General features: G+C 47.1%; 1 protein-coding gene across 2 annotated transcripts in view; it reads left to right on the forward strand.

Annotated features, from left to right (window-relative positions):
- The window catches only part of LOC100440962 (uncharacterized), a 129,372-nt gene extending 122,690 nt beyond the window's left edge, over positions 1-6,682 (forward strand). For both annotated transcript variants that reach the window (XM_054534705.2, XM_054534707.2), the window contains exon 59: positions 5,959-6,682. In XM_054534705.2, the coding sequence (XP_054390680.1) occupies positions 5,959-6,069 (111 nt within the window). In that variant the 3' untranslated portion in view covers positions 6,070-6,682. The remainder of the gene's footprint in view (positions 1-5,958) is intronic.
- Positions 6,683-26,039: the final 19,357 nt, after the last annotated feature.

Below are 26,039 nucleotides of genomic sequence, written 5' to 3' on the forward strand. Positions count from 1 at the left end.
AAATAAGGAAAATTAGAAAGTATCTTGAGACAAAACATATGAAATCTTATGGGATGCAGCAAAAGCAGTGCTATGAGGGAAATTTGTAGCTGTACACACTTAAATTAAAAAAGAAGCTGGCTGGGTGCAGTGGCTCCACCTGTAATCCCAGCACTTTGGGAGGCCGAGGTGGGCAAATCGTCTGAGGTGAGGAGTTTGAGACCAGCTTGGCTAACATGGCAAAACCCCAGCTCTACTAAAATTATAAAATTTAGCCAGGTGTGGTGGCAGGCACCTGTACTCCCAGCTACTTGGGAGGCTGAGGCAGGAGAATCACTTGAACCCGGGAGGCAGAGGTTGCAGTAAGCTGAGATTGTGCCACTGCACTCCAGCCTGGGTGACACAGCTAGACTCCACCTCTCCCCTCACCCCCGCCCCACCGCAAAAAAAAAAAAAAAAAAAAAAGCAGCAGCAGCCAGGCACAGTGACACCGTTCTATAATCCCAGCTACTTGGAAGGCCGAGGGCCAGGAGATTGCTTGAGCCCAGGAGTTTGAGACTAGCTTGGGTAACATGGCAAGTCCCTCTCTCAAAGAAAAAGGAAAAGCTCTCAAACCAACAACCTAACCTTCTACCTTAAGTTATTAGAAAAAGAACAGCCTAAACCCAAAGATAGGAGAAGGAATGAAATAACAAAGGTTAGAGCAGAAATAAATGAAATGGAAGATGGAAAAACAGACCTGTAACTACCGAGGAGATTGAATCAGTGACCAAAAACTTGGAAAGAAAGAAAAGCACAAGATCAGATGCCTTCACTGGTGAATCACCAAACATTTGAAAAATCGATACCAATCCTGCTCATATTCTTCCAAAACGTTGAGGAAAGAATACCTCCAAACTCATTCTGTGAGGCCAGCATTACTGATACCAAAGGCAGACAAAGCACTAGAGGAAAATAGACCGATATTCCTGATAAATACAGATGCAAAAGTTGTCAACAAAATACTAAAAAGGAGAATTCGACAGCATCATAGAAAAGATTACACACCATGATCAAGTGAGATTTATTCTTGGAATGCAAAGATGGTTACCATATAAGAATCAATGTAAGATATCACATTAACAGAATGAACGAAAGAAAACACGTGACTATTTCAGTTAGTGAAGAAAAAGCATTTAACAAAGTTTAATACCCTTTCATGATTAAAAACATACAGACTCGAAATAGAAATGACCTCAACATAATAAAGGTCATATGAACAACCCTCAGCTAACATCACACTCAGTGATGAAAGACAAAGTTTTCCAAGATGAGGAATTAAACAATGATACCTGCTTTCTTAATGCTGGAAATCCTAGCCAGAACTATTAAGAAAGAAAGGAAAAAGAAAAGGCATCCAAATTGGAACGGAGGCAGTAAAATTATCTGTTAATAGATGACATGATCATCTTTGTCGAAAATCCTGAACACTGCATGAAATAAAAAACAACTGTTAGAACTAATAATTTGTCAAAGTTTCAGGATTACAAAATCAACATACAAAAGTCAGTTGCATTTCTACACGCTAACAGTCAACAATCCAAGAAGGGAATTAAGAAAACAATTCCTGCCGGGCATGGTTGTGCACGCCTATAGTCTCAGCTACTTGGGAGGCTGAGACAGGAGGATCGCTTGAGCCTCAGAGGTCAAGGCTGTCAGTTTTGATGATGATTATGCCTGTGAACAGCCACTGTACTCCAGCCTGGGCACCACAGTGAGACACCATCTTTAAAAAAAAAAAAAAGTCCATTTACAATAGCATCAAAAAGAATAAAATGGGAATAAACTTAACCAGGAGGCAAAGACTTTGGCAGGATGTAGAGTCCCAGAGACCGGTTGTACAACAAATGTAAAGGCATCTCATATTTATGGATTATAAGAATATCATTAAGATGTCAATACTACTCAAAAGTGATCTACAGGTTTAGCGTAATTGCTATCAAAATCCCAGTGGCATTTTTTCTTCAATTATAGAAAAATCCATCCTAAAGTTTATACACGATTTCAAGGGACCCCAAATGGCCAAAACAATCTTGAAAACAAAGAACAAAGTTGGACGTCTTATACTTCCCAATTTCAAAATTTATTGAAAGCTACAGTGGTCAAAAGTGTGGTACTGGCGTAAAGACATACATACAGACCAGTGGAATGAAATACAGAGTCTAGAAAGAAACTCTTACACATGTGGTCAAATGATTTCAATAAGGATGCCAAGACTATTGAATGGGGGAAAGGACAGTCTTTCAACAAATGGTGTTGGGAAAACTAGATATCCACATGCAAAAGAATGAAGTTAACCTCATACCTTATAACATGTTGGAAAGAAAAAAAAAGAAAACCTCAATAATGGATCAAAGACCTAACTGTAAGAGCTAAAACTATACAACTCTTAAAACACAGTAGGAGGGCTTCCTTTGTTAATGATTTCTTAGATATGGAGCATATGACACCAAAGGCACAAGCAACAAAAGGAGAAATAGACAAACTGGATTGCATTGAAGGATACTGTTAACACAGTGAAAAGGCGTCCTACAGAATGGGAGTAAAGATGTGCAAATTATATCTGATAAGGAGTTCCCATCTAGAATACATAAAGCACTCTCACAATGTAACAACAAAAACCTGACCCGGTTCAACAATGTACAAAGGGCCCGGTGCGGTGGCTCACACCTGTGATTCCAGCACTTTGGGAGGCCGAGGCGGGTGGATCACCTGAGGTCAGAAGTTCGAGACCAGCCTCAACATGTTATCCACGGGGTTTCTCACCCCGTCTCTACTAAAAATACAAAATTAGCTGGGCGTGGTGGGCGCCTGTAATCCCAGCTACTTGGGAGGCTGAGGCAGGAGAATTGCTTGAACCTGGGAGGCAAAGGTTGCGGTGAGCCGAGATTGCGCCATTGCACTCCAGCCTGGGCGACAAGAGTGAAGTCCGTCTCAAAAAAAAAAAAAAAAAAAGACATGTACAAAGGACTTGAATAGACATTTCTCCAAATAAGATATGTAAATGGCCAATAAGCACATAAAAAGATGCTCAACGTCACTAATTATTAGGGGAACTCAAATCAAAACCACATGGAGAGGCCAGGCACAGTGGCTCACGCCTGTAATCCCAGCACTTTGGGAGGCCAAGATGGGTGGATCACTTGAGGTCAGGAGTTCGAGACCAGCCTGGCCAACGTCGTGACACCACGTCTCTACTAAAAATAAAAAATTAGCTGGGAGTGGTGGTGTATGCCTGTAGTCCCAGCTTCTCAAGAGGCTGAGGCAGGAGAATTGCTTGAACCCGGGAGGCAGAGGTTGCAGTGAGCTGAGATCCCACCACTGCACTCCAGCCTCGGTGACAGAGCAAGACTCTGTCTCAAAAAAAAAAAAAAAAAGTACATGGAGGTGCCACCTCAGACCTATTAGGATGGCTGTAATCAATACAGAAAATAACAAGTGTTAGGACATTGAGTTGTTTGAACCTTTGTGTGTTCTTACTGGGAATATAAAATGGTGCTGCAGCTATGGAAGACAGTATGGCAATTCATCAAAAAGTTAATAGGCCAGGTGCAGTGGCCCACACCTGTAATCCTAGCACTTTGGGAAGCTGGGGTGGGTGAATCACTTGAGGCCAGGAGTTCAAGACCAGCCTGGCCAACATGGTGAAACCCCATCTCTACTACAATACAAAAATTAGCTGGGTGTGGTGGTGCAGGCCTGTAATCCCAGCTACTTGGGAGGCTGAGGCATGAGGATCACTTGAACCCGGGAGGCGGAGGTTGCAGTGAGCTAAGATCGCACCACTGCATTCCAGCCTGGGTGACAGAGCCAGACTCTGTCTCAAAACAAAGAGTTACCATACAATCCAGCAATTCTACTTCTGGGTATGTATCCCCTAAAATTCAAAGGGTCTCACACATTTATACACCGATGTTCATAGCAGCATTATTCACAACGGCCAGAAGACAGCAGCAACCCAAGTGTCCACTGACAGATAAATGTGGTCTCTCCACACAATCAATCGTGATGCAGCCTTCAAAACGAAGGAAATTCTGACACACGCTACCACATGGATGACCCTTGAGGACATTATACAAAGTGAAATAAGCCAGTCACGAAAACATAAGTACTGTATGACTCCACCTATTTGAAGCACCTAGAGTAATCAGTTTCACAGAGACAGAAAGTACAGTGGTGGCTGCCGGGAGCTGGGAGAGAGCAGTAATGGGTTATTTAATGGGGATACAGTTTCAGTTTGGCGGGATTTACTGAGTTCCAGAGATTGGTTGCACAAAAATATGAACGTACTTACACTGAATTGTGTACTTTAAAATGGTTATGGTAAATTTTACATGTCTTTAACTACATTTAAAATTTTTTACACTAGAAATGTATATTGAGCATCTCTGTGCTAGGTGTGGTGATACAATGATAAACATTTTACCTATGAACACCGTAGTTATAAAACCAAACACTCTTAGAATTTCATCTCCTTAAGCGTAAAAACTAGCACAGACAGGCAATAGACACAGACCCACAGGACTCAGATAGTAGGCTTATTAGACACAGATTATAGATTTTAGCAGGGAACTAGAAATTATTAAAATTACTAATTACTAAATTTGTAGTTTAGTAATTAATTTAGCAAATCAGCTAATTTACTAATTACTGAAAATTATATATCTGAAAAAGAACCAGAATGTAGTAGAAAGAGATGGCAGAAAAGGCCACCTAAACCCCATATTTTAAACAGTTCTCTTAGCAGATGAGGAATAGAAGGGTACTTCCCGGCCAGGCAACGTCACTCATGCCTGTAATGCCAGCACTTTGGGAGGCCGAGGCGGGCAGATCACCTGAGGTCAGGAGTTTGAGACCAGCCTGACCAACATGGTGAAGCCCTGTCTCTACTAAAAATATAAAAATTAGCCGGGCATAGTGGCATGTACCTGTAATCCCAGCTACTTGGGAGGCTGAGGCAGGAGAATCACTTGAACCCGGGACGCAGAGGTTGCAGTGAGCTGAGATTGCACCACTGCACTCCAGCCTGGGCGACAGAGCAAGACTCCATCTCCAAAAAAAATAAATAGCTGGGCACGGTGGCTCGCTCCTGTAACCCCAGCACTTTGGGAGGCCAAGGCAGGTGGATCACTTGAGGTCAAAAGTTCGAGATCAGCCTGGCCCAACCCCGTCTCTACTAAAAATATAAAAATTAGCCAGGTGTGATGGCAGGTGCATGTAATCCCAGCTACTCAGGAAGCTGACGCAGGAGAATTGCTTGAACCCGGGAGGCAGAGGTTGCCGTGAGCCACTGTACTCCAGCCTGGGTGATAGAGCGAGACTCCATCTCAAAAAAATTGAAGCCCATCTTTTAAACAGTTCTCCTAGCAGATGAGGGATAGAAGGACACTTCCTTTGCCTGGTAGCTCTGAGTGTCCATCTGTGCCCTTGTCCACCCCACTTGATGGTGAAACAGCAGAGCAGTCCCTCTAGGGCCAGGAGCGCCGTGTCATGGCCTCCACCACATGCTATACTGAAGATCTCACCCACACAGTGAGCTCCCTTTAGCCCACACTTTGGGTTGGATGCATCCTGAGCTCTCAAAGCATCGTGTGCTAAGGTTCCGACCTCCCCTTGGCTAGGAACTATGTCTTGGTCTTCTTTGTGTCCAGGGTGCTGGCAGCAGAGCCCGACACTCCACAGATGCTTGTTCAATTTCCAAGGAATGCAGCAGGCTGGGCCTAGCACCACTGCCTGCAAAGGCCCTGCAGGTGTAGGGACTCATTGACCCATGCCGGCTGCTGTTACAAAAAGGCGGGAGGGAGATGAGTGGGAGTGGAGGGGGAGTTGTCGTTTTAATAATGAGGGCCAGGGGCCCCAGCATAATTTATTTCAAGAAACAGCAGGGGCCTCCTCTGGGGCCGATAGCCTAGTCTTACTTCTCTTCTCTCTCCTTTACAGTTTGAGATTTTGTCTATGCCAGCACTAGGCTGCCAGACTTCAAACTCCTTCACCTTCTACTGCAATTCCAGCTCCCTGGCAATGGCAAGATTCATGGCTGGGACAGAATAACTAGCATGGAATGCCAGGAAACTCAGAACCGCACATGCTGCAAACGCAGGGAAGAAGGGCTCCTTGCCACTGGGCTCAAAATACTTGCGGGGGACATGAAACTCTCCCACTGGTCTGGGTAATTCTCCCCCTTCCTCCACACCTCCACTGTAAACCAGGAGACAGTGCGGCCAGCGAGTGCCAGCTCTGCAGAGAAAACTCCACCTGGCCCCTGTTCGTGCCCAAGATATTTATTCACTTATTCAACAGCCATTTGGGAAGCCACTGCTTCAGAATGCTGACTGCGTGCTGGGGGACACGAAGCCAGCTCAGCTGCTTGGTGCTGGCTTTCCCTGCCTGACCCAGGGGTCTTTTGAGACAGGAGATTCCTTGAGGGGAACTGATGGCCCCAAGCCCATTAATCAGAAACCCAGGTAGGGAGCTTCTCTCTTTGGGGTAGACACACTGGGACTGAATGCTTTAGGGGGCCCTGGGGAGGACCTCTGTTTTGGTAGGGGCACCTGTGAACTCAGGCCCCCAGGCTGTATCATTGGAAGTTTTTTACTTTCTTTTGGGAATATAACTTTTTCCTTTGAGTTTTCAACTGAAAAATAAAGCTGGCAGAATCCAAGAACATGTCTCTGGATTGCTGGGGTTGATTATCCACTCAAGAGAGGGGGAGGTGTGGGTGGCTATGGAATCTGCTCACCGATAGGGGGTGGCCTAGAGCCCTCTCTGCACTGAGCCTGGTAGGAGCTTGTAGGGTCCAGATTCCAGAGCAAAGGGCAAGGCATCAGCCACGGGGACTGAGGCAAGCTGAAGGCCAGACTTGACCGTCCTTGACCTCTGCCCCATCATCCCCCCCAATGAATCCCTGGTGCACAGCAGGTGCTAGATGAAGTTCCGAAGAAAGAACTCCAGGGTGAATGGGAATGAGAAGGTTGGTCCTCCATACCCCCACACTGGAGGGAAGACAGAAGGAGAGTGGCTGTGATTTGAGTGTTTTGCTATGGTTACAGCCTAAAGACCCTGGAGACCAGGCACTGCTCCAAGTGCCTTGAAAGATGTTTGATCTGGGGGCTGGGTGTGGTGACTCACGCTTGTAATCCCAGCACTTTGGGAGGCCGAGGTGGGTGGCTCATAAGGTCAGGAATTCAAGACCAGCCTGGCCAACATGGTGAAACCTCATCTCTACTGGGGGAAAAAAAAAGAAAAAAATCCGGGCGTGGTGGCTGGCGCCTGTAAATCCCAGCTACCCAGGAGGCTGAGGCAGAGAACTGCTTGAACTCAGGAGGCGGAGACTGCAATGAGCCAAGATCACACCACTGCACTCCAGCCTGGCAACAGAGACTCCGTCTCAAAAAAAAAAAAAAAAAAAAAGTTTGGGTCGGGCACAGTGGCTCACTCCTGTAATCCCAGCACTTTGGGAGGCCAAGGCGGGTGGATCATGAGGTCAGGAGATCAAGACCATCTTGGTTAACACGGTGAAACCCCATCTCTACTAAAAATACAAAAAATTAGCCGGGCGAGGTGGCGGGCTCCTGTAGTCCCAGCTACTCAGGAGGCTGGGGCAGGAGAATGGTGTGAACCTGGGAGGCGGAGCTTGCAGTGAGCCGAGATCGCGCCACTGCACTACAGCCTGGGCGACAGAGCGAAGACTCCACCTCAAAAAAAAAAAAGAAAAAAAAGATGTTTGATCTTAAACCTTACAATAGTCCAATGAGGAATGGATGATCCCCACTTAATGAGAGAAGAAACAAAGGCTCAGAGAGTTGAGGGGATTTCCCCAAGGTCATACAACCTACAAACAGCCAGGATGGTGCTGACGCGTGCCTGCCTGCCTCCCAAGGCTGCCCAGCCTCAGTCAGCCCCCACTTCTGCTTTTGCAATAAAAGAAAAGCAAATCACTGGTGCGCAGGGGACCCTGAGCAATTCAGAGTCAGATGCAACTAGAGTGTGCAGCCACCTAACCTGTTGGTTTCTCAATATGCTTAACGGATCCATGATTTCTGGTCGAGAAAGGAAATGCAGAAGCCTTTCCTTCCTGCCTCCCACACTCTGTGGGTCAAGTATTTACCAAAAACACAGCAGTGGAGTGGACACCAGCAGAGATACAAAGAGGGAAACATAGTTCTCCCTTCTCAAGGCAGGTTGGACAACATCAATACTTTGCAACTGGGGGGCGTGAGTGGAGTACTTGTGCATGAATTCGAAACAGATAGGAGAGGGAATGATTCCAGCGGAAAGACCAATTCACGTCTACAATATACACTGAACTCCAGCCTGGACAACATAGCAAGACTGTCTCTAAAAAAGTTTAATCATTAGCCAGGCATGGTGGCACATGCCTGTAGCCACCTAGGAGGCTGAGGCAGGAGGATCACTTGAGCCCAGGAGTTCGAAATCACAATAAACTATGATCACACCACTGCACTCCAGCCTGGGCATCAGAGCAAGGCCCTATCTCCAAAACAAAACAAGGTAACACGTTTACATACAAATCAATGTAAGAAAATCCAAAATAAAATATTACCAAACAAACCCCACTGGGGCCTAAAAAAAATGACCTAAACCAAGTGAGACTTCTACAGTGTGACAAGGATGGCTCAAAATTAGAACATCTTTTAATTTCATATATATATATATTTCTTTTTTCTTTTTTTTTCTTTTTTGAGATGGAGTCTCGCTCTGTTACCCAGGCTGGAGTGCAATGGTGCGATCTAGGCTCACTGCAAGCTCCGCTTCCTGGGTTCACTCAGTTCTCCTGCCTCACCCTCCTGAGACTACAGGCGCCCACCACCACACCCGACTAGTTTTTTTGTATTTTTAGAAGAGATGGGGTTTCACCATGTTAGCCAGGATGCTCTCGATCTCCTGACCTTGTGATCTGCCTGCCTTGGCCTCCCAAAGTGCTGGGATTACAGGTGTGAGCCACTGCACCCAGCCTAATTTCATTCATATTAATATGTTAAAAATCATAATCGTCATAGATGTTGAAAAGGCATTTGACAAAATTTACTACAAAATTTAGAAAAAAAAACCCCATCAAATTAGAAAGAGGGATACTTCCTTAAATTACACACAATAAAGGAAATTACATCCAGACACATACCCATCAAGCCAGAGCCCAGCATCATTTGTAGGGGATGGAAGCAACACAAGCTTCCATTAACCTTCGCAACAAAAGAATGGCCTCTGTTACCACTATTATTTTGGAGGCCCTAGCTGATGAAACTAGGCAAGGAGGAAAGTAAGACATTTAAGAAAAAAGCAGGAGGTAAAATAATTATATTTACTCTGAAAAATGAGGCAGACAGATTTTGCTAAGGAGTTAGGTACAAAAGTAACATATTAAGCAGCCTTCCTTTTTCTTAATTTTTAAAATATGGAGATGGGGCCGGGCACAGCTCATGCCTGTAATCCCAGCACGTCGGGAGGCCGAGAGAGGCGGATTGCTCAAGGCCAGGAGTTCGATACCAGCCTGGCCAACGTGGCAAAACTCCATCTCTACTAATAATACAAAAATTAGCCGGGTGTGATAGCACACACCCGTAATACCAGGTACTCAGAAGGCTGAGGCACGAGAATTGCTTGAACCCAGGACGTGGAGGTTGCAGTGAACCGGGACTGCATTACTGCACTTAGCCTGGGTGACAAAGAAAGACCCTGTCTCAAAAAAAAAAACAAGTAAAATAAAATAAAGATGCGGTCTTACTATGATGCCCAGGCTGGTCTCAAACTCCTGGGCTCGAGCAATCCTTCTGCCTCAGTCTCCCAAAGTGCTAGGATTATAGGCGTGAGCCACCAAGCCTGGCCTCAGTCTTCCTATGTACAAACAAGCAGTTAGAAAAGTTAACAGAAGAAAACATCCCATTTGCAACAGCACACTCCCAAAAAACAAAACTCTCAGAAATAAATGCGCAAAAATATACACACACAATCTATATGAAGAAATCTTTCGAATGCTGCCGAGGAATATGAAACACTTTGAATGCAAAGAAGGCCATGCTGCATGTGTTATTGAGAAAGGTTCAACATTAAAAAGATGTCACATCAATATCAAGCGGGGGTGTGTGGAAATGGAGCCTTCACACATGCTGGGGGGAACGTGGCAGTATGGCCACTCCAAAACACAGTTTGGCAGTTTCTTAAAAAGTGAATATAAATCCACCTTATGGGGCCAGACACGGTGGCTCATGCCTGTAATCCCAGCACTTTGGTAGGCCAAGGCAGGTGGATCACCTGAGGTCAGGAGTTAGAGATGAGCCTAGCCAACATGGTGAAACCCCATCTCTACTAAAAGTACAAAAAAAATTAGCTGGGTGTTACAGGTAGTGGGCGCCTGTAATCCCAGCTACTCGGGAGGCTGAGGCAGGAGAATCACTTGAACCCAGGAGGCAGAGGTTGCAGTGAGCCAAGATCGTGCCACTGCACTCCAGCCTGGGCGACAGAGCAAGACTCCATCTGAAACAAACAAAAATTAGCCAGGTGTGGTCACACACACCTGTAATCCCAGCTACTCAAGAGGCTGAGCCAGGAGAATAGCTTGAACCCGGGAGGCAGAAGTTGCAGTGAGCCAAGATCATGCCACTGCACTCCAGCCTGGACAACAGAGACTGTCTCCTAGATAGATAGATAGAAAGAGATAAAAAATAAAGTGTCAAAATCAGTGGCTTTTTGTATACTTACCGAACGGTGCATCCATCACTACAATTCAATTGATTTTACAACATTTTCATTTCCCCAACAAGGAACCCTGTTATCCTTAGTCATCACCCCTCCCAATTCTTCCTTCCTCCCCAGCACTGGGTGACCAGTAATCTGCTCCCTCTCTCTCTGGATTTTCCCATTCTGGACATTTCACATAAATGGAATCATACAATATGTGGCCCTTTGTCATTGGCTGCTTGGACTTGGCATGAAGTTCGAGGCTCACCCATGTGTGGACATTTCACATAAATGCAATCATACAATACGTGGCCCTTTGTCATTGGCTGCTTAGACTTGGCATAAAGTTCGAGGCTCACCCATGTGTGGCCCATGTCTGTGCTTCATTTCTTTTTACTGCCTTCTTGCCCAAGTGGTTTCATAAGCCCCGTAGGGTGTGTGTTGTAATCCCTAGAACAATCGCTAAAGAAAACATATATAGCTAAAAACACAGAGCAAAAAGATATAGCCAAAAGCCAACAGAGATGAAAGGAAATGTGAAGAATCACTCCATTAATCCAAAAGAAGGCAAGAAAGGAGGAACAAGAGACAAAGAGAAATAGGCTGGGCACGCTGGCTCCCTACGAAAAATACAAAAAAAAAAAAAAATTAGCTGGGTGCACTGGCGCGCACCTGTGATCCCAGCTACTCGGGAGGCTAAGGCAGGAGAATGGCTTGAACCCAGGGCGGGGGGAGGGGTGCGGAGGTTGCAGGGAGCCGAGATCATGCCACTGCACACTCCAGCCTGGGCGACAAAGCAAGACTGTGTCTAAAAACAACAACAACAACAAAAAACACAAATAGCATACATTAGAAATTCCATTGGGCTGGGCGCAGTGGCTCACACCTGTAATCCCAGCACTCTGGGAGGCCGAGGCAGGCGGATCACGAGGTCAAGAGACAGAGAACATCCTGGCTAACACGGTGAAACCCTGTCTACTAAAAAATACGAAAAATTAGCCAGGCGTGGTGGCAGGTGCCTGTAGTCCTGGCTACTTGGGAGATTGAGGCAGGAGAATGGCGTGAACCTGGGAGGCGGAGCTTGCAGTGAGCCGAGATTGCACCACTGCACTCCAGCCTGGGCGACAGAGTGAGACTCCGTCTCTTTAAAAAAAAAAAAAAAAAAAAAGAGAGAAATTCCATTGAACGAAAGTGAACTAAACACTCCAAGTGAAAGTGAGATAGACTAAATTTAAAAAAACACAAACAAAAACATGACTCACCTACATAACGTGTAGAAGAGGCACACTTTACATAGAAAAACAGATAAGATGAAAATACAGGATGAAAAAAGATATCTATGTAAACATTAATTATAAAAAAGCTCTATTAACATCAGATAAACAGATAACATGTGGGCTTCCTACTTTTTTGATGGAACAATTAAAAACGCAGAAAATGGGGTTGGTACAGTGGCTCACCACTTTGGGAGGCCAAGGTGGGCAGATCACTTGAGCTCAGGAGCTTGAGACCATCCTGGACAACATAGTGAGACCTCATCTCTATCAATAACAACTGCCACCTAAGAAAATGGCATTTTTCATGAGGAACATCAAATACTGTGCTATCCTTTGCCCAACTTCTGGTTAAGTCTTTCCTAAAACCAAGGCCCAGCTTTGGGACTCCTGCAGTTCCATTAGGTGTCAATAAGTCCCTTTTGCCAAAAATTAAGAAAAACAACCAAAAGCCCATCCACCAATGAGTGGATAAACCAAATGTGGTCTATCCATATGATGGAATATTATGTCATAAAAAGGAATCAGTCATAAAAAGGGATGAAGTACTGATACAGGCCACAACATGAATGGATATTGAAAACACCATGCTGAGCCAGGCATGGTGGCTCACACCTGTAATCCCAGCACTTTGGAAGGCTGAGGCGGGTGGATCACTGGAGGCCAGGAGTTCAAGACCAGCCTGGCCAACATGGTGTAACCCCATTTCTACTAAAAATACAAAAATTAGCTGGGCATGGTGGCAGGTGGTTGTAATCCTAGCTACTTGGGAGGCTGAGGCAGGAGAATCACTTGAACCAGGGCGGCAGAGGTTGCAGTGAGCCGAGATCGTGCCACTGCCCTCCAGCCTGGGCGACTGAGTGAGACTCTGTCTCAAAACACCAACAACAATTTTAAAAACCCACCATGCTGAGTGCCAGAAGCCAGACACAAAATGCTATATATTGTGTGATTACATTGGAAAGAAATGTCCAAAACAGACCAATTCATATAGACAGAAAGTACATTCATGATGGCAAGAGCTGAGGGGGATGGGAGGATTGTGGGATTGACTGTTAATGGGTATGGCGTTTCTTTTAGGGTGATGAAGTGTTCTCGAATTAGTAGTGGTGATGGTTGTACCACCGTGTGAATACGCTAAACACCAGAGAAAGGCCAGGCATGGTAGTTCACGCCTGTAATCCCAGCACTTTGGGAGGCCGAAGCAGGCAGATCACCTGAAGTTAGGAGTTCAAGACCAGCCTGCCCAAGATGGTGAAACCTCATCTCTACAAAAAATACAAAACGTAGCCAGGAATGATGGCGGGTGCCTGTAACCCCAGCTACTCGGGAGCCTGAGGCAGAAGAATGGCTTGAATCCAGGAGGCGCAGGTTGCAGTGAGCCGAGATCGTGCCATTGCACTCCAGTCTGGGTGACAGAGCGAGACTCCATCTCAAAAACAAACAAAAAACGTCAGAAAATGGTACACTTTAAAGTGCTGCATTTCGTGGTATGTGAATTACTTATCAATTCCTTAAGACTACTAGGAGAAGGAAGGCATTGCAAATGATATTTGGTTTTGTAATTAAACAAGAAATTTCTCCCTCTCCCCCCAAAAAAGTTCTCTTTCAGTTTCTGCAAACTTCCTCCTTCCCTCCCCTACCCATCCACCCAGAGGAATTTTATCTGTTCCTGCCTAAACAGATTAGAGGGCTTTGTTTGTCTTTTGAGGCCTGGTAGGTAAATTAGAAAGGGGTCCCAAGTAAATAGAGAGAGAGGCATCCCAGAGCCCTGCTCCATCTGAGCCTCCCACGGCCCATGACTCACTTTACCCAGTAACACGCTTCCCTTCCAGTTTACCATCTGGAAGAAAGAATAAACTTATTTTTCTTATTCACCAATAATTTATATAAACCAAACATTGCAAACAAGGGTTTCCTTAGCAACCTCTATCTCATTCTCTTCAGATACCAATTGCTCTCCAGTAAAGGGAGTGTCCTGTTCCACACAACTTAAATTCACTTGGAAATCTCACTTAAAACAGAAAAGTTAAGGTCTTCATAAGGTTTACTAGGGACAAAGCGTTTGCAGGAATGCACGGGGCTGAAGGTCAAAGGCAAAAAAAACAAGGCACAAATTATTTCACCCTGATTTGGTTTGTCCTTGTACACTCATGGTTAACAGGTCACCTTGCAATGACAAATCTGCTTTTGAAGTGTTTTTTTTTTTTTTTTTTTCTGGAGGCAGAGTCTTTTTCTGTCGCCGAGGCTGGAGTGCAGTGGGGCAATCTCGGCTCACTGCAATCTCTGTCTCGCAGGGTCAAGCGATTCTTCTGCCTCAGCCTCTGAGTAGCTGGGATTACAGGCACCCACCACCATGCCTGGCTAATTTTTGATTTTTAGTATAGACGGGGTTTCACCATGTTGGCCAGGATGGTCTAAAACTCCTGATTCTCAAGTGATCCACCCGCCTTGTCCTCCCAAAGTGCTGGGATTATAGGCATGAGCCACCGCGCCCGGCCAGGTCAGTTTTCTCTAACAGAAGTAACAAAACAGATATAATCCAAAATCACAGATATATCAAAATTTTAAAAATGGTGTTGGAGGCCAGGTGCAGTGGCTCATGACTGTAATCCCAACACCTTGGGAGGCCGAGGCAGGAGGATCACTTGAGACCAAGAATTCAAGACCAGCCTGGACAACACACCAAGACCTCGTATCTATAAAAAAGTTTGTTTTGTGTTTTTTTTTTTTTTTTTGAGATGGAGTCTCGCTCTGTTGCCCAGGCTGGAGTGCAGTGGGGCCATCTCGGCTCACTGCAAGCTCCGCCTCCTGGGTTCATGCCATTCTCCTGCCTCAGCCTCCCCAGTAGCTGGGACTACAGGCCCCACCACACGCCCGGCTAATTTTTTGTATTTTTAGTATTCACTGTGTTAACCAGGATGGTCTCGGTCTCCTGACCTCATAATCTGCCCGCCTCAGCCTCCCAAAGTGCTGGGATTACAGGCGTGAGCCACCGCACCCGGCCAAAAGTGTTTCATGGTATTGGAAAATGCTGACTTGGGTAGTGACAGTTTCAATGCATCATTGCCTGGCCTTCTGGGTTTCACCTTGAACCTTGTGACAGGTGATCAAGTCATGTGTCCAAGCTCAGGGACTTCCTGTTGTACAGAGATGATGCTGCCTGGGGCACCCTACTCCAATCCCCCTCCCTTCAACTTGTCACGGTGTATCATATTCAGCCCAGACCAGGGCAAGCCCCGCTCATGTCATCAGCCCTGCCCTGGCCAACAGCCTAGAAAAGATGCAGGTCAACTCCCACAAAGGGCAGGGTGACTCAGTTCACTCACATGCTACAAGCCAGCTGCCTGCCTTGCACTCTCTCCAGACCTGGGCTGTATGCAAACTGCACAGACAGGGCCCCATGCTCAGAAGGGTCCCCAGTGCTTGCTTGGATGCTCTGTTACCATCTTGAATCTTAATTTCTGAAAATTATTGATTTTCATTTTATGCTGATCTCTGCAAATTAAGTAGCCATTCCTACTTCAGAGCCACTTAACGAAGGTTCTTGGGTGGCTGGAATAGGCTGGGGTTTCCATAAAATAAGGGACTGGCTGGCCGGGCATGGTGGCTCACGCCTGTAATCCCAGCATTTTGGGAGGCCAAGGTGGGCGGATCACGAGGTCAAGAGGTTGAGATCATCCTGGCTAACACAGTGAAACCTCGTCGCCACTAAAAATACAAAAAGTTAGCCAAGAATGGTGGCACACACCTGTGGTCCCAGCTACTTGGGAGGCTGAGGCAGGAGAATCGCTTGAACCTGGGAGGCAAAGGTTGCAGTAAGCTGAGACTGCACCACTGCACTCCAGCCTGGGCAACAGAGCGAGACTCCATCTCAAAAACAAAACAAAACAAAACAAAAAAAGGCGGGGGAGGTGGTGCTGGCCAGGCACAGAGCCCCTGCAACAGGAAGACCCTTCCCTTGCTCTAAAGTAACCCTCTCATAGCCATTTCTTAATGGAGCCTTAAACAGCCTGGTGACCTGCCCTCAACTGTTTTAATCATTGGCTGTCCCCTTCTTCAAGAGCAGGTGCATTTCACATAAGTGCATAATTAATACTAACAAGAGGGGCCGGTGCCCGTGTGCTGGGGCCCTGTCATGTGTATTCTGTGCTCAGGGTCCCTGGGAGGCACAGGACCCAGATCTATCCTTACAATATGACTATAGATCACTCTAGAGTGGCCTGTCCTGAGCAGGACAAGACCTGGCAACCCTTTTGGTCAATGCTGGAGCGTCTCCCAGGGATGAGCAATGGTGGCATTTGCAGGATGGCTGGCAGCACTCGGCAGTGGGCCAGCTGTGCCTCAGTGATTCTGGTGGTTCAAACCCACAACCCAGCCAACTCACCCTGGGCTCCAACCAGCCTGGCTAACCAGGGACAGCCATTCCCAGCTGCACTCAGGCATCTGAAAGACCCTTCCTTTCCTGCAAAGCCTCTTTCAGGGTTTCAGGAAGGAAGTGAAGACAGTAAGGGGAAACCACAAACCCATATAACTCTAAGAGTATCACCTCTTGGTCCATGGGGGTGGGGGGAGGGTGCTTCCCATGTTGAATTTCATCCTGAAGCCACCCTGGTGGGGGGAGGGGCAATGCCATTCTGTCCATCTCACAAACAACATCGCATTGGCCCTGAGAGATGAAGCCGGGGACTGAGACTGGCTAGCAAAGCCAGGATCGCAACTGACCGGGTCTCTCCGACTTGGGAGCTTTAAGGGCAGGCTGTTGGTTTCTGCAGATACTGGCCTAGCACAGCCCATGTGATCAGCCAGGGCTCAGGTCCCTCTGCTGACAGGTTTCCCTCCTAAGGACACTGGTGGGGCTGTAGCCCCGTCAGATCATCTGTCCCTGGGAACACTCTTTTCCAGGGAACTCCAATGAGGAAGAGAAAGTGGGGACCCATCAACTTCCGTGTCTCTGAAAACAACTTTGTCAAAGTGTGTAAGGACCCAACACTCTGCTTATAATCAAACGGCTCGGGACCCCTCCGCTCTGAGTGCTTCAACATTGGGCATTTCCTTTTCCTGTTTGGGTCTCAAACTCTGCCTCTGGAATCTTGTTTTGAAGGCTAAGTTTCCAGCCAGAACAAGTGCCCACATTCTATTATCCCAAACCCATCCTCTTGCCTTAGCCAAGAAGGCTGATGACAGACAGGGTCTTTGCTCCGCTAGACAGAGCTGGCTATGACTGAAGGACCCTCAGATGCAGGCAGAGCCCTTTGTCCTTTTGTGTCACTGTGCAGACCACCTTGGGAGCTGATTATGCTCCTTAAACCTTCTGGGAACGCTTATGGCCCCCAGCACTGCAAAAAGGATTAAGTCAACTGAGAAGAGACATGTTTTTCCAATTAGTTATAAATCACCCATGTTGGAATTTTTGCAAAACTGGCTGGTTGCTTTCCCATTACCCAAGATTCCTCATTCTTTCTGTATAATTTCACAAAGTTTTCAAGTAAATTTGGTACTAAGGCCCATGACCATTGAATAAACAGGACACTCACAGCAAAGTGCTAAAGCCAAAATCTCATCTTCCATGTGCCATGCAATGAGAAAGGAGATGGAAAGTAACTTCCACCTACCAAACTTCCCTACCCCAGGTTTCCGAAGACACATCAACACGCGCAACGACATTTGTGTTTGGATATTCATTTTACTACATACGTACATCTTTAAAAAGATTTTTCCCACTGACATTTATTTCTCATGCCAAGTTGGGGCCAGCCGCCAAACTGGGGAGACTAAGATCCTGGAGTCAATGCGCTCATTCTCCTTAAAGGATTGTGACACCACCCAGAGAGGCGGAGAATGTGGTAAAGGCAGGGAAAACACGATTCTCCCACCTAGGAAGACAGAAGAGCTCTCGCAATGGGCAGGGCAGCTCTGGGAGCAAGTGACTAATAGCAGGAATATTACAGCCAGTGCATCAACACACGGGATGAATTTAACAAGGCTGTTTTTTTTTTGTTTTTGTTTTTTGTATGATGGAGTCTTGCTTTGTCACCCAGGCTGCAGTGCAATGGTGTGATCTTGGCTCACTGCAAGCTCCGCCTCCTGGGTTCAAGTGATTCCCCTGCCTCTGCCTCCCGAGTAGCTGGGACTACAGGGCGGCGAACAAGGCTGTTGTTCTTACTCCAATTTTGCAAAGTGAGGAAACGGAAGCCCAAAGAGGCTGTGTGTCCCAAATCATTTATTGAGTGGTTGTAAAGCTGGGATTGGAACCATGCTGTCTGGATCTGAAGCCCTCTTGTGCTGTTCCATCTGGCAGGTCCTTGTGGACAGAATTCTAAAATACCCCTTCCCCTTCACAGACACGATTCCCACCCCTGTTGGATACACCTTCCCCCAGGCATTCAATTGAACACAAATCTAGGTGTTGCTGTGCAGTGATTTTGCAGAGGTAAAGTCCCAAGTCACCTGACCTTAAGGTAGGGGGCCTGAGCCAATCACATGAGCCCTCTCTAAACCTGGGCCCAGGAAATCAGAGGCTGGAGAGCAGGAGGCAGATTCAAGGCTCATTCCTGAAGATGGAGGGGACCTCTAGGAGCCTCCAGTTTACAGCTGGCAAGGAAATGGGAACTCAGCCCTACAACTGCAAGGAACTGAATTCTGCCAACAGCCTGATGAGCCTGGATGCCCATTCTGGATTCTTCTCAAAGCCTCCTGAAGAGAGCTCAGCTGGCCGACACCTTGATTTTGGCCTAACGAGGCCCTGAGCAGAGAACCCAACAACACCCTACCAGACCCCGACCAACAGAAACTGTGAGATATTAATACATTTGTTTTTTTAAGCTGCTAAGTTTGTGGCAATTCATGACATGGCATTACAGGCTCTGACCAGAGGCCTCAAGCACCAAGCCCGGCTGTCATACCTATGGAAGACGCCATGTCCGCAAATGCCTCTCCAGGCCTTCGAGACCTCGTGTAGTCACATGAGGCTCCCAAATGCCCCTTAGGGCACTGTCCCTATCCTCTGCAGGAGCCATGTGAGGGTGGTGAGGACTGGCTGTGGAATTTGAGGCTTCTAAGTCCTGGCCTCCCAGGGCCTCAGGTGTCTTACCCATGTGTGCTATTAACGTGATGTATCACTTGATGTTAACCTTGGCCAGCTGGCTGAGGCAGTTTGTCAGGGTTTTGCCACCGTAAAGTTACTCTTTTATCCCCCTTTCCATTCTGGAATGAAGTCACTGTGCGCAGCCCACACTGGTGGAGTGGGAGGCACCCTACACTTTTATTTACTAAGTTTGGCAACTCTGCCTGTCATACCAGCACACTCCAAGTACTCCACAGCTCCATGAGGCTGGTGACAATCACATTAGACAGTGCAGCTCTATTTTAGAACATCAGGAAAAAGTACCCAAACATCAGTCACTCAAGTACCACTGTACTATTGTTTACTTAGTAGTTTTCTGTAAAAGGGCTCACTTTTTTTTCCCCCCGAGATGGAGTCTCATTCTGTCACACAGGCTGGAGTGCAGTGGCGCCATTTCGGCTCACTGCAAGCTCCGCCTCCCGGGTTCAAGCGACTCTCCTGCCTCAGCCTCCGAAGTAGCTGGGACTACAGGCACCCGCCGCCACACCCAGCTTATTTTTGTATTTTTAGTGGAGACAGGATTTTACCATGTTGGCCAGGCTGGTCTGGAACTCCTGACCTCAGGTGATTTGCCCGCTTTGGCCTCCCACAGTGCTGGGATTACAGGCATGAGCCACTGCATCCAGCCACAGGGCTTTTTAAAAAGGGAACTTGGTATCACTACCTTGCAACGGCACAGCATAAAGATGGCCCTGGACGTCCAAGAGGTGGAGCAGCCCTGTTCCTCCGCATGGGCTTTTTCCATCCTTCCTTTCTTCTCCTCCTCAGAAGCCTGGGGCATATGCATGGTCCTGGTACTCAGGACTCCAGGGTCCCCACCCGAGAAAGCCTTCGCCAGTTCACAACCAGTGCCACAGGCAGCTCTGACCCCTCCTGTGACCCAGGTATCTCTGGGTCAGGAAGCTGTAGATCTGTGGCTGCCAAGCCTAGTTGATGACGAGACTCACTGGAGAGCTTTCTAAAAGCTTAGACTTCCCTGAGCCTCCAGCACGTGGATCCTAATTAAAGATATGGGTAGGGACCAGGTTAAAAAGAGCCCAGGTGGAGCTGATAATCAACTACTTTTGACAACACTGAGTCCTACATGCAGGACGACCAGGCTCAGCTGTGCTCTGGGAAAACCTTCACCTGAAGTAATGCACAGCTGTCTGATGGACAACCCCAGGGCATGCACTGACTCTCTTTTTTTTCTCTTGAGACGGAGTCTCAGTCTCACTCTGTCACCCAGGCTGGAGTGTAGTGGAACGATCTCAGCTCACCGCAACCTCCGCTTCCTGGGTTCAAGTGATTCTCCTGCCTCAGCCTCCCGAGTAGCTGGTACCACAGGCGTGCACCACCATGCCCGGCTAATTTTTGTATTTTTGGTAGAGACAGGGTTTTGCCATGTTGGCCAGGCTGGTCACGAATTCCTGGCTTCAGGTGATCCACCCGCCTCAGCCACCCAAAGTGCTGGGACTACAACTGTGAGCCACCACGCCCAGACTGACTCACTTTCTAAAATGAGCAGTACCCGCTGGAGGAAAGCGTGTAGCTCGGCATCTTCCCAAGCTCACAGGACGTGGAATTCGGTGCTGACAGGCCCTTTGGAGAAACTCCTTTCCCTGTCCTGTGTGAGCAGGAGGAAGGGAGGCTTGGCAGTTTGGTCTTTCTGGGTGTACAGCCTCATTGTTTCTTCCTTATCTGTCTTGCCCATATTACATCTCAGGTCCCTTGGATCAGGGACAGAACTAGATTGTGCTCCTCTGGGTGGCCACCCACTGCACTTTAGGGCCTGATAACTGGTTTAGTGAGTTCCAGGTTCACAGAGGGAGACGAACTGCTCAGGATGGGTCATACCCAAAGCCTCCCCAGCACCAGATTGAGGTGATTAGGTGACGAGATTGAGAGCAGATTTGGGACTCTTGAGTTGATGTTATAATGGGATGAGACCTTGGAGCAGGGTGAATGTATTTTGTATTTGGTATGAACACACATCTTCGGGGTCTAGTAGGCAGAATGTCCCTCCCCACACAACGATGTCCACGCCCTAATCCCCAGAACCTCTGAATATGTTACCTTACGTAGCAAAAGGGACTTTGTAGATGGGATTAGTCAGGGCATTGGGATGGGGAGATTAGCTTGGATACCCAGCTGAGCCCAACCTAACCACACAAGTTCTTAAAAGCACAGGACTTTCTCAGGCTTAAAACAGGAACGATAAGGAGGAATGGGAGGTCCAAGAAGATACCATGCACACAGGGGGCAGCCACGTGTCTCGTTCACCTCAAGTATCTGGAGTCTGGAACCCATCAGGTGCTTGGCGACAGAAAGGCCACTAAAGTGAACTTTGAAGCGCCAGATTCCAGTTAACAGTCATGCAGACGAATTATTTAACCTCTCTGACCCCACATCATCCCTTCTCTATGGATATCAGAAGGGCAGTGAAATAACCCACCCAAGGTCATCCACTGAATGAACAGTGGGGCTGGCCCCACTGCAAGCCCCTCAGAACCCATCTGGTTGCCAAATCCAGCACTCTCCCCACCCCCACCTTGGCTTGGCCATAATGGGCAGAACTCCTGGGTAGACAGGGGTGAAGTTCCTCATGGCCCCATTTTGATCCTTTGCTCCATTCCGTGCCCTTGTTTTCTGGTGACGGGTTGTCAAATCATTTTCTGTGCATAGACCAGCAGGGGGAGCCAGCGCCCGTGTAGAGACCATCAGCTCGCAGAGCTGCCCTGGGGAAGAGCTGCCCTAGGGAAGGGCCTGGTCCTGGCCACCCACAACAGTGTCCTTAATGACAAGGGGCACCTATTGGTTCACCACCTGGCTCTTCGGCTGCCAGGTAGATGCCCCTGGAAAAAGGACTTCATCTCCGTGGCTGCAGTTTTCACAGCTGTGAAAGGGGATGGGAAACGGACCTTCCAGGTGTACTGGGACAGTAAAATGAAGCAACTCATGAGACGGCTTCCAGCACAGGCCCTGGCACTTAACTCTTAGTTGAATTTGCATTCTTTTATTTTTATTTTATTTTATTGAGACAGAGTTTTGCTCTGTCACCCAAGCTGGAGTGCAGTGGCGTGATCTCTACTCACTGCAACCTCCATCTCCCAGGTTCAACTGATTCTCCTATCTCAGCCTCTCAAGTAGCTGGGATTACAGACACACATCACCACACCTAGCTAATTTTTTGTATCTTTAGTAGAGACGGGGTTTCACCATGTTGGCCAGGCTGGTCTTGAACTTCTGACCCCAGGTGATCTGCCCACCTCCGCCTCCCAAAGTGCTGGGATTTCAGGTATGAGCCACCGTGCCCAGCTGAACTTGCATTCTTTACCAAGAGACGTTCAGTCAATCTCAAAGGACTCATTTCAGATTCTGCCCAAACCACATGAATCGTTTTTTGGACTTGGCTGTCTCGCTCCTTTTCCTCCACCCTTTTATGTCTTTACCAAGTCTTTCCTCTGTACTTAAAGAGCACTCCCCAACAGTCTAGCCAGCACCCTCAGACCCGCTATAAACTACACAGGGGGCCCAATTCAAAAGGCCCTACTAAGCAGGGGGCTCCTTTCATCTGAAAACTGCTGCAGGCAAAGTGTAAATTTAAGACACTGTGCCTTTGCTTGTATATTTCCTCTGTCTTCCAGCCTAAAACCCAGCCAGTCCTAACACTGACTGACTGCCCATGTATGTTACATAAGACCCCATGCTGGGCAGGGATACTGAGATAAGTAAGACACAATCACGACATCACTGGAAGCACCTCCAACAGGGACAGAGATAGCAACAGATGATTTCAGAACAACGTATGTGCCTGTCTACAAAGATCCACTGGATCTTGGGATTCCGTTCCCAAGAACTTACCCGGTACCACCCTTTGAAGGATGAATTGTCTCCACTTCACAGACTGACTTCCAAGGCCAAAGTCAGACAGGAACGGGCAGGACCAGGACTGAACCCCAGGTTTGACTAACATCACTGTCTCCCTTATCGCAAGGAGACAGAGGCCCCTTGAAGATGTCCTTTCGCAGGGGCTCCAAAATATCTACTAAATGAAGGTCATTATGACTGAAAATGCATTTTTCCCCTTATCCTTGCAGCAGGCAGCTGCTCTGTAAGTTTCGGCTGTAGCCTGATGTTTAGCAACAGCAGCCCTAGCCCATCTGCTGGCCAGCAGATCGCAGGGTTGTCACCCTTGGAATTGGAAGGCATTCTACACACAGTGTGTCTTCCAGGTGCTTTTTCTCCTCAACCATGAAACCACACACCCACAGGCCAGACAACAAAGCGCTCAGTTACTTCACATGGTCATTCTTTCCTCTTCCTGCTTCACCTGATGCAGAATTTGTCAGTAAAACTTGAGCATTACAAGAATATGCAACAGAAAGAATTAGAGAACTTGGCAATCCAAAAGCTGCTAAATGAAGGTTTTCTCCATTTGGGGCATAATGTAAAGCAGTTCCAAGAAAAGTGAAGTCACAGCCACGGTTGCTTATTTTCGGTTTTAGAAAAAAGCCAATGTCAAAGGGGAAGCAGCTCTGCCCCAGCACACAGCCTCCATTGTCTGGTGGGGGGCGCTTGCTGATAAACCAACTTGGATTTGGCACCAGAAACCCAAAACCTCTGACATGTTTTCATTTGGTGATGTCAGGGAGGAAACTCAAGCCGAAACAGTGAAAGTTATTAATATTCAAAGAAACCACACAGCTCAGCTAACATGCTGAGGCAACACTCTTCCAGCACCAAGCCACCAGCATTTCTGAGGGGACTGTCAGAAAAAACACACAGTGCCCTCCTTTTCCTACCTCCACCCCCCAACACACTCCTGAGATGCATTATTGCTCAGGCCACCATGTCAGCCCAACTAGCATTTTTCAATGGACATTACTTACCCGAAGTTGGGTGAGGACAAATGGGGTGGGATATGGTACAGGTGGTTTTCGGCAGCTTGGGTCTGTTTTCTAGCACACAAGCAGGTTTCGCCACAGTAGGGCAGACTTCAGGTTAACATCTTGGGAGTCTACCACACATCCAGCTCAGGGGCTACTACTGGGTGCCCCATAATAATTTTGTGAACAAGGTTTGCTTTTTTTGTTTTTTGTTTTTGAGACAGAGTCTGGCTCTGTCGTCCAGGCTGGAGTGCAGTGGCACGATCTTGGCTCACTGAAACCTCCGCCTCCCAGGTTCAAGAGATTCTCATGCTTCAGCCTCCAGAGTAGCTGGGATTACAGGTGCGTGCCACCATGCCTGGCTAATTTTTTTGTGTTTTTAGTAGAGACAGGGGACTGTGTTGCCCAAGCTGGTCTTGAACACCTGGCCTCCAGTGATCAGCCTGCCTCCACCTCTCAAAGTGTTGCAATTACAGGTATGAGAAACTACACCCAGCCATTGTGACTAAGTTTTAACCTAAGAATCCTGTAACAGAGATCTCATTGTCTGCACCAAAATTAAATTTAAGTGCAATTAAAAGCAACTGATTGAATGACCCAGCCAGGGAGAGCACCTAGGCAGACATGATGACGAAATGGAATGTGGTGTCCCGGATGGGACCCTGGAACAGGAAAGAACATTAGGAAAAACCCAGAGAAATCTGAATGAAGTACAGACTTGGGTTAATAACATCTCAATATTGGTTCATGAATTTTAACAAATGCACTGTACTAACATGTTAATAATAGGGGAAGCTGGGTACAGGTATATGGGAACTCTTTGTACTATATTTGCAATTTCTCTGTGTGTGTGTGTGTGTGTGTGTGTGTGTGTGTGTAGACAAGAACATACTGATCCTCCCAGCAATAATGATTTGGTGCCTACTAAGTGTCACATACCATGTAAAAGTGATCTACACATATCTTCATTTATTCCTCACACCAGTGCTACGAGCTGGGCATAATCTGCATTTTACAGATAAAGAAACTGAAGAATGGAGAGGTTAGGTACCTTGCTCATAGTCACACGGCAAGGTTAGTTGCAGATGAAGTGCTCAAATTCAGGTTGACAGGATGGCAAAGTTCCTGTTAAAGCTCAGCAATATTGCCTGAAAAATCCCAAACTGTGAACATAAAACAGTTCAAAACAAGCTTCTTGTGGGCAACAAAAATGATGCACACTTTCCAATCTGCCTGGCTTTAAAAAGAAAGTAGTTTAAAAGCACAGCACACCCAAGACACTGACAACACTCAGAGCTGGAGACGATGTGGAACAGTGACTCCCCTTCATTGCTGGTGAGAATGCAAAAGCAGACTGGCAGTTTCTACAAGGCTAACCATAGGTTTACCATATGGCCCAGCAATTGCACTCCTAGGCATTTACCCCAGTGAGCTGAAAACTTAGGCCCACACAAAACCTGGGCATGAATGTTTACAGCAGCTCTATTCATAGTTATCAAAGACTGGAGTCAAGATGTCCTTCAATAGGTGGATTAGATAAAACTATGGTACATCCATACAATGGAATATTATTCAGTGATAAAAAGAAATGAGCTGGCTGGGCGTAGTGGCTCATACCTGTAATCCCAGCACTTTGGGAGGCCAAGGTGGGAGGACTGCTTGAGCCCAGGAATTTGTGCCTGTAGTACCAGCTACTCAGGAGGCTGACATGGGAGGATTTCTTGAGTTTGGGAGGTTGAGGCTGCAGTAAGCTACGTTCGTGCCACTGTACGCCAGCCTGGGTGACAGGGCAAGGCCGCATCTTAAACAAACAAACAAAAATAAAAAGCTCAAAATAAATAAATAAATAAATTAGCTGGGCATGGTGGCACACATCTGTAATCCCAGCTACTCAGGAGGCTGAGGCGGGAGAATCGCTTGAATCTGGGAGGCAGAGGTTGCAGTGAGCAGAGATCACACCACTGCACTCCAGCCTGGGTGACAGGGTTAGACTCTGTCTCAAAAAAAAAAAAAAAAGTCCCTAAGGAATTCTTCATGTTTCTATCTTGTAATAAG

The sequence above is a fragment of the Pongo abelii genome, chromosome 18, assembly GCF_028885655.2.
Source record: "Pongo abelii isolate AG06213 chromosome 18, NHGRI_mPonAbe1-v2.0_pri, whole genome shotgun sequence".
In the NCBI taxonomy this organism is placed as follows: Eukaryota; Metazoa; Chordata; class Mammalia; order Primates; family Hominidae; genus Pongo; species Pongo abelii.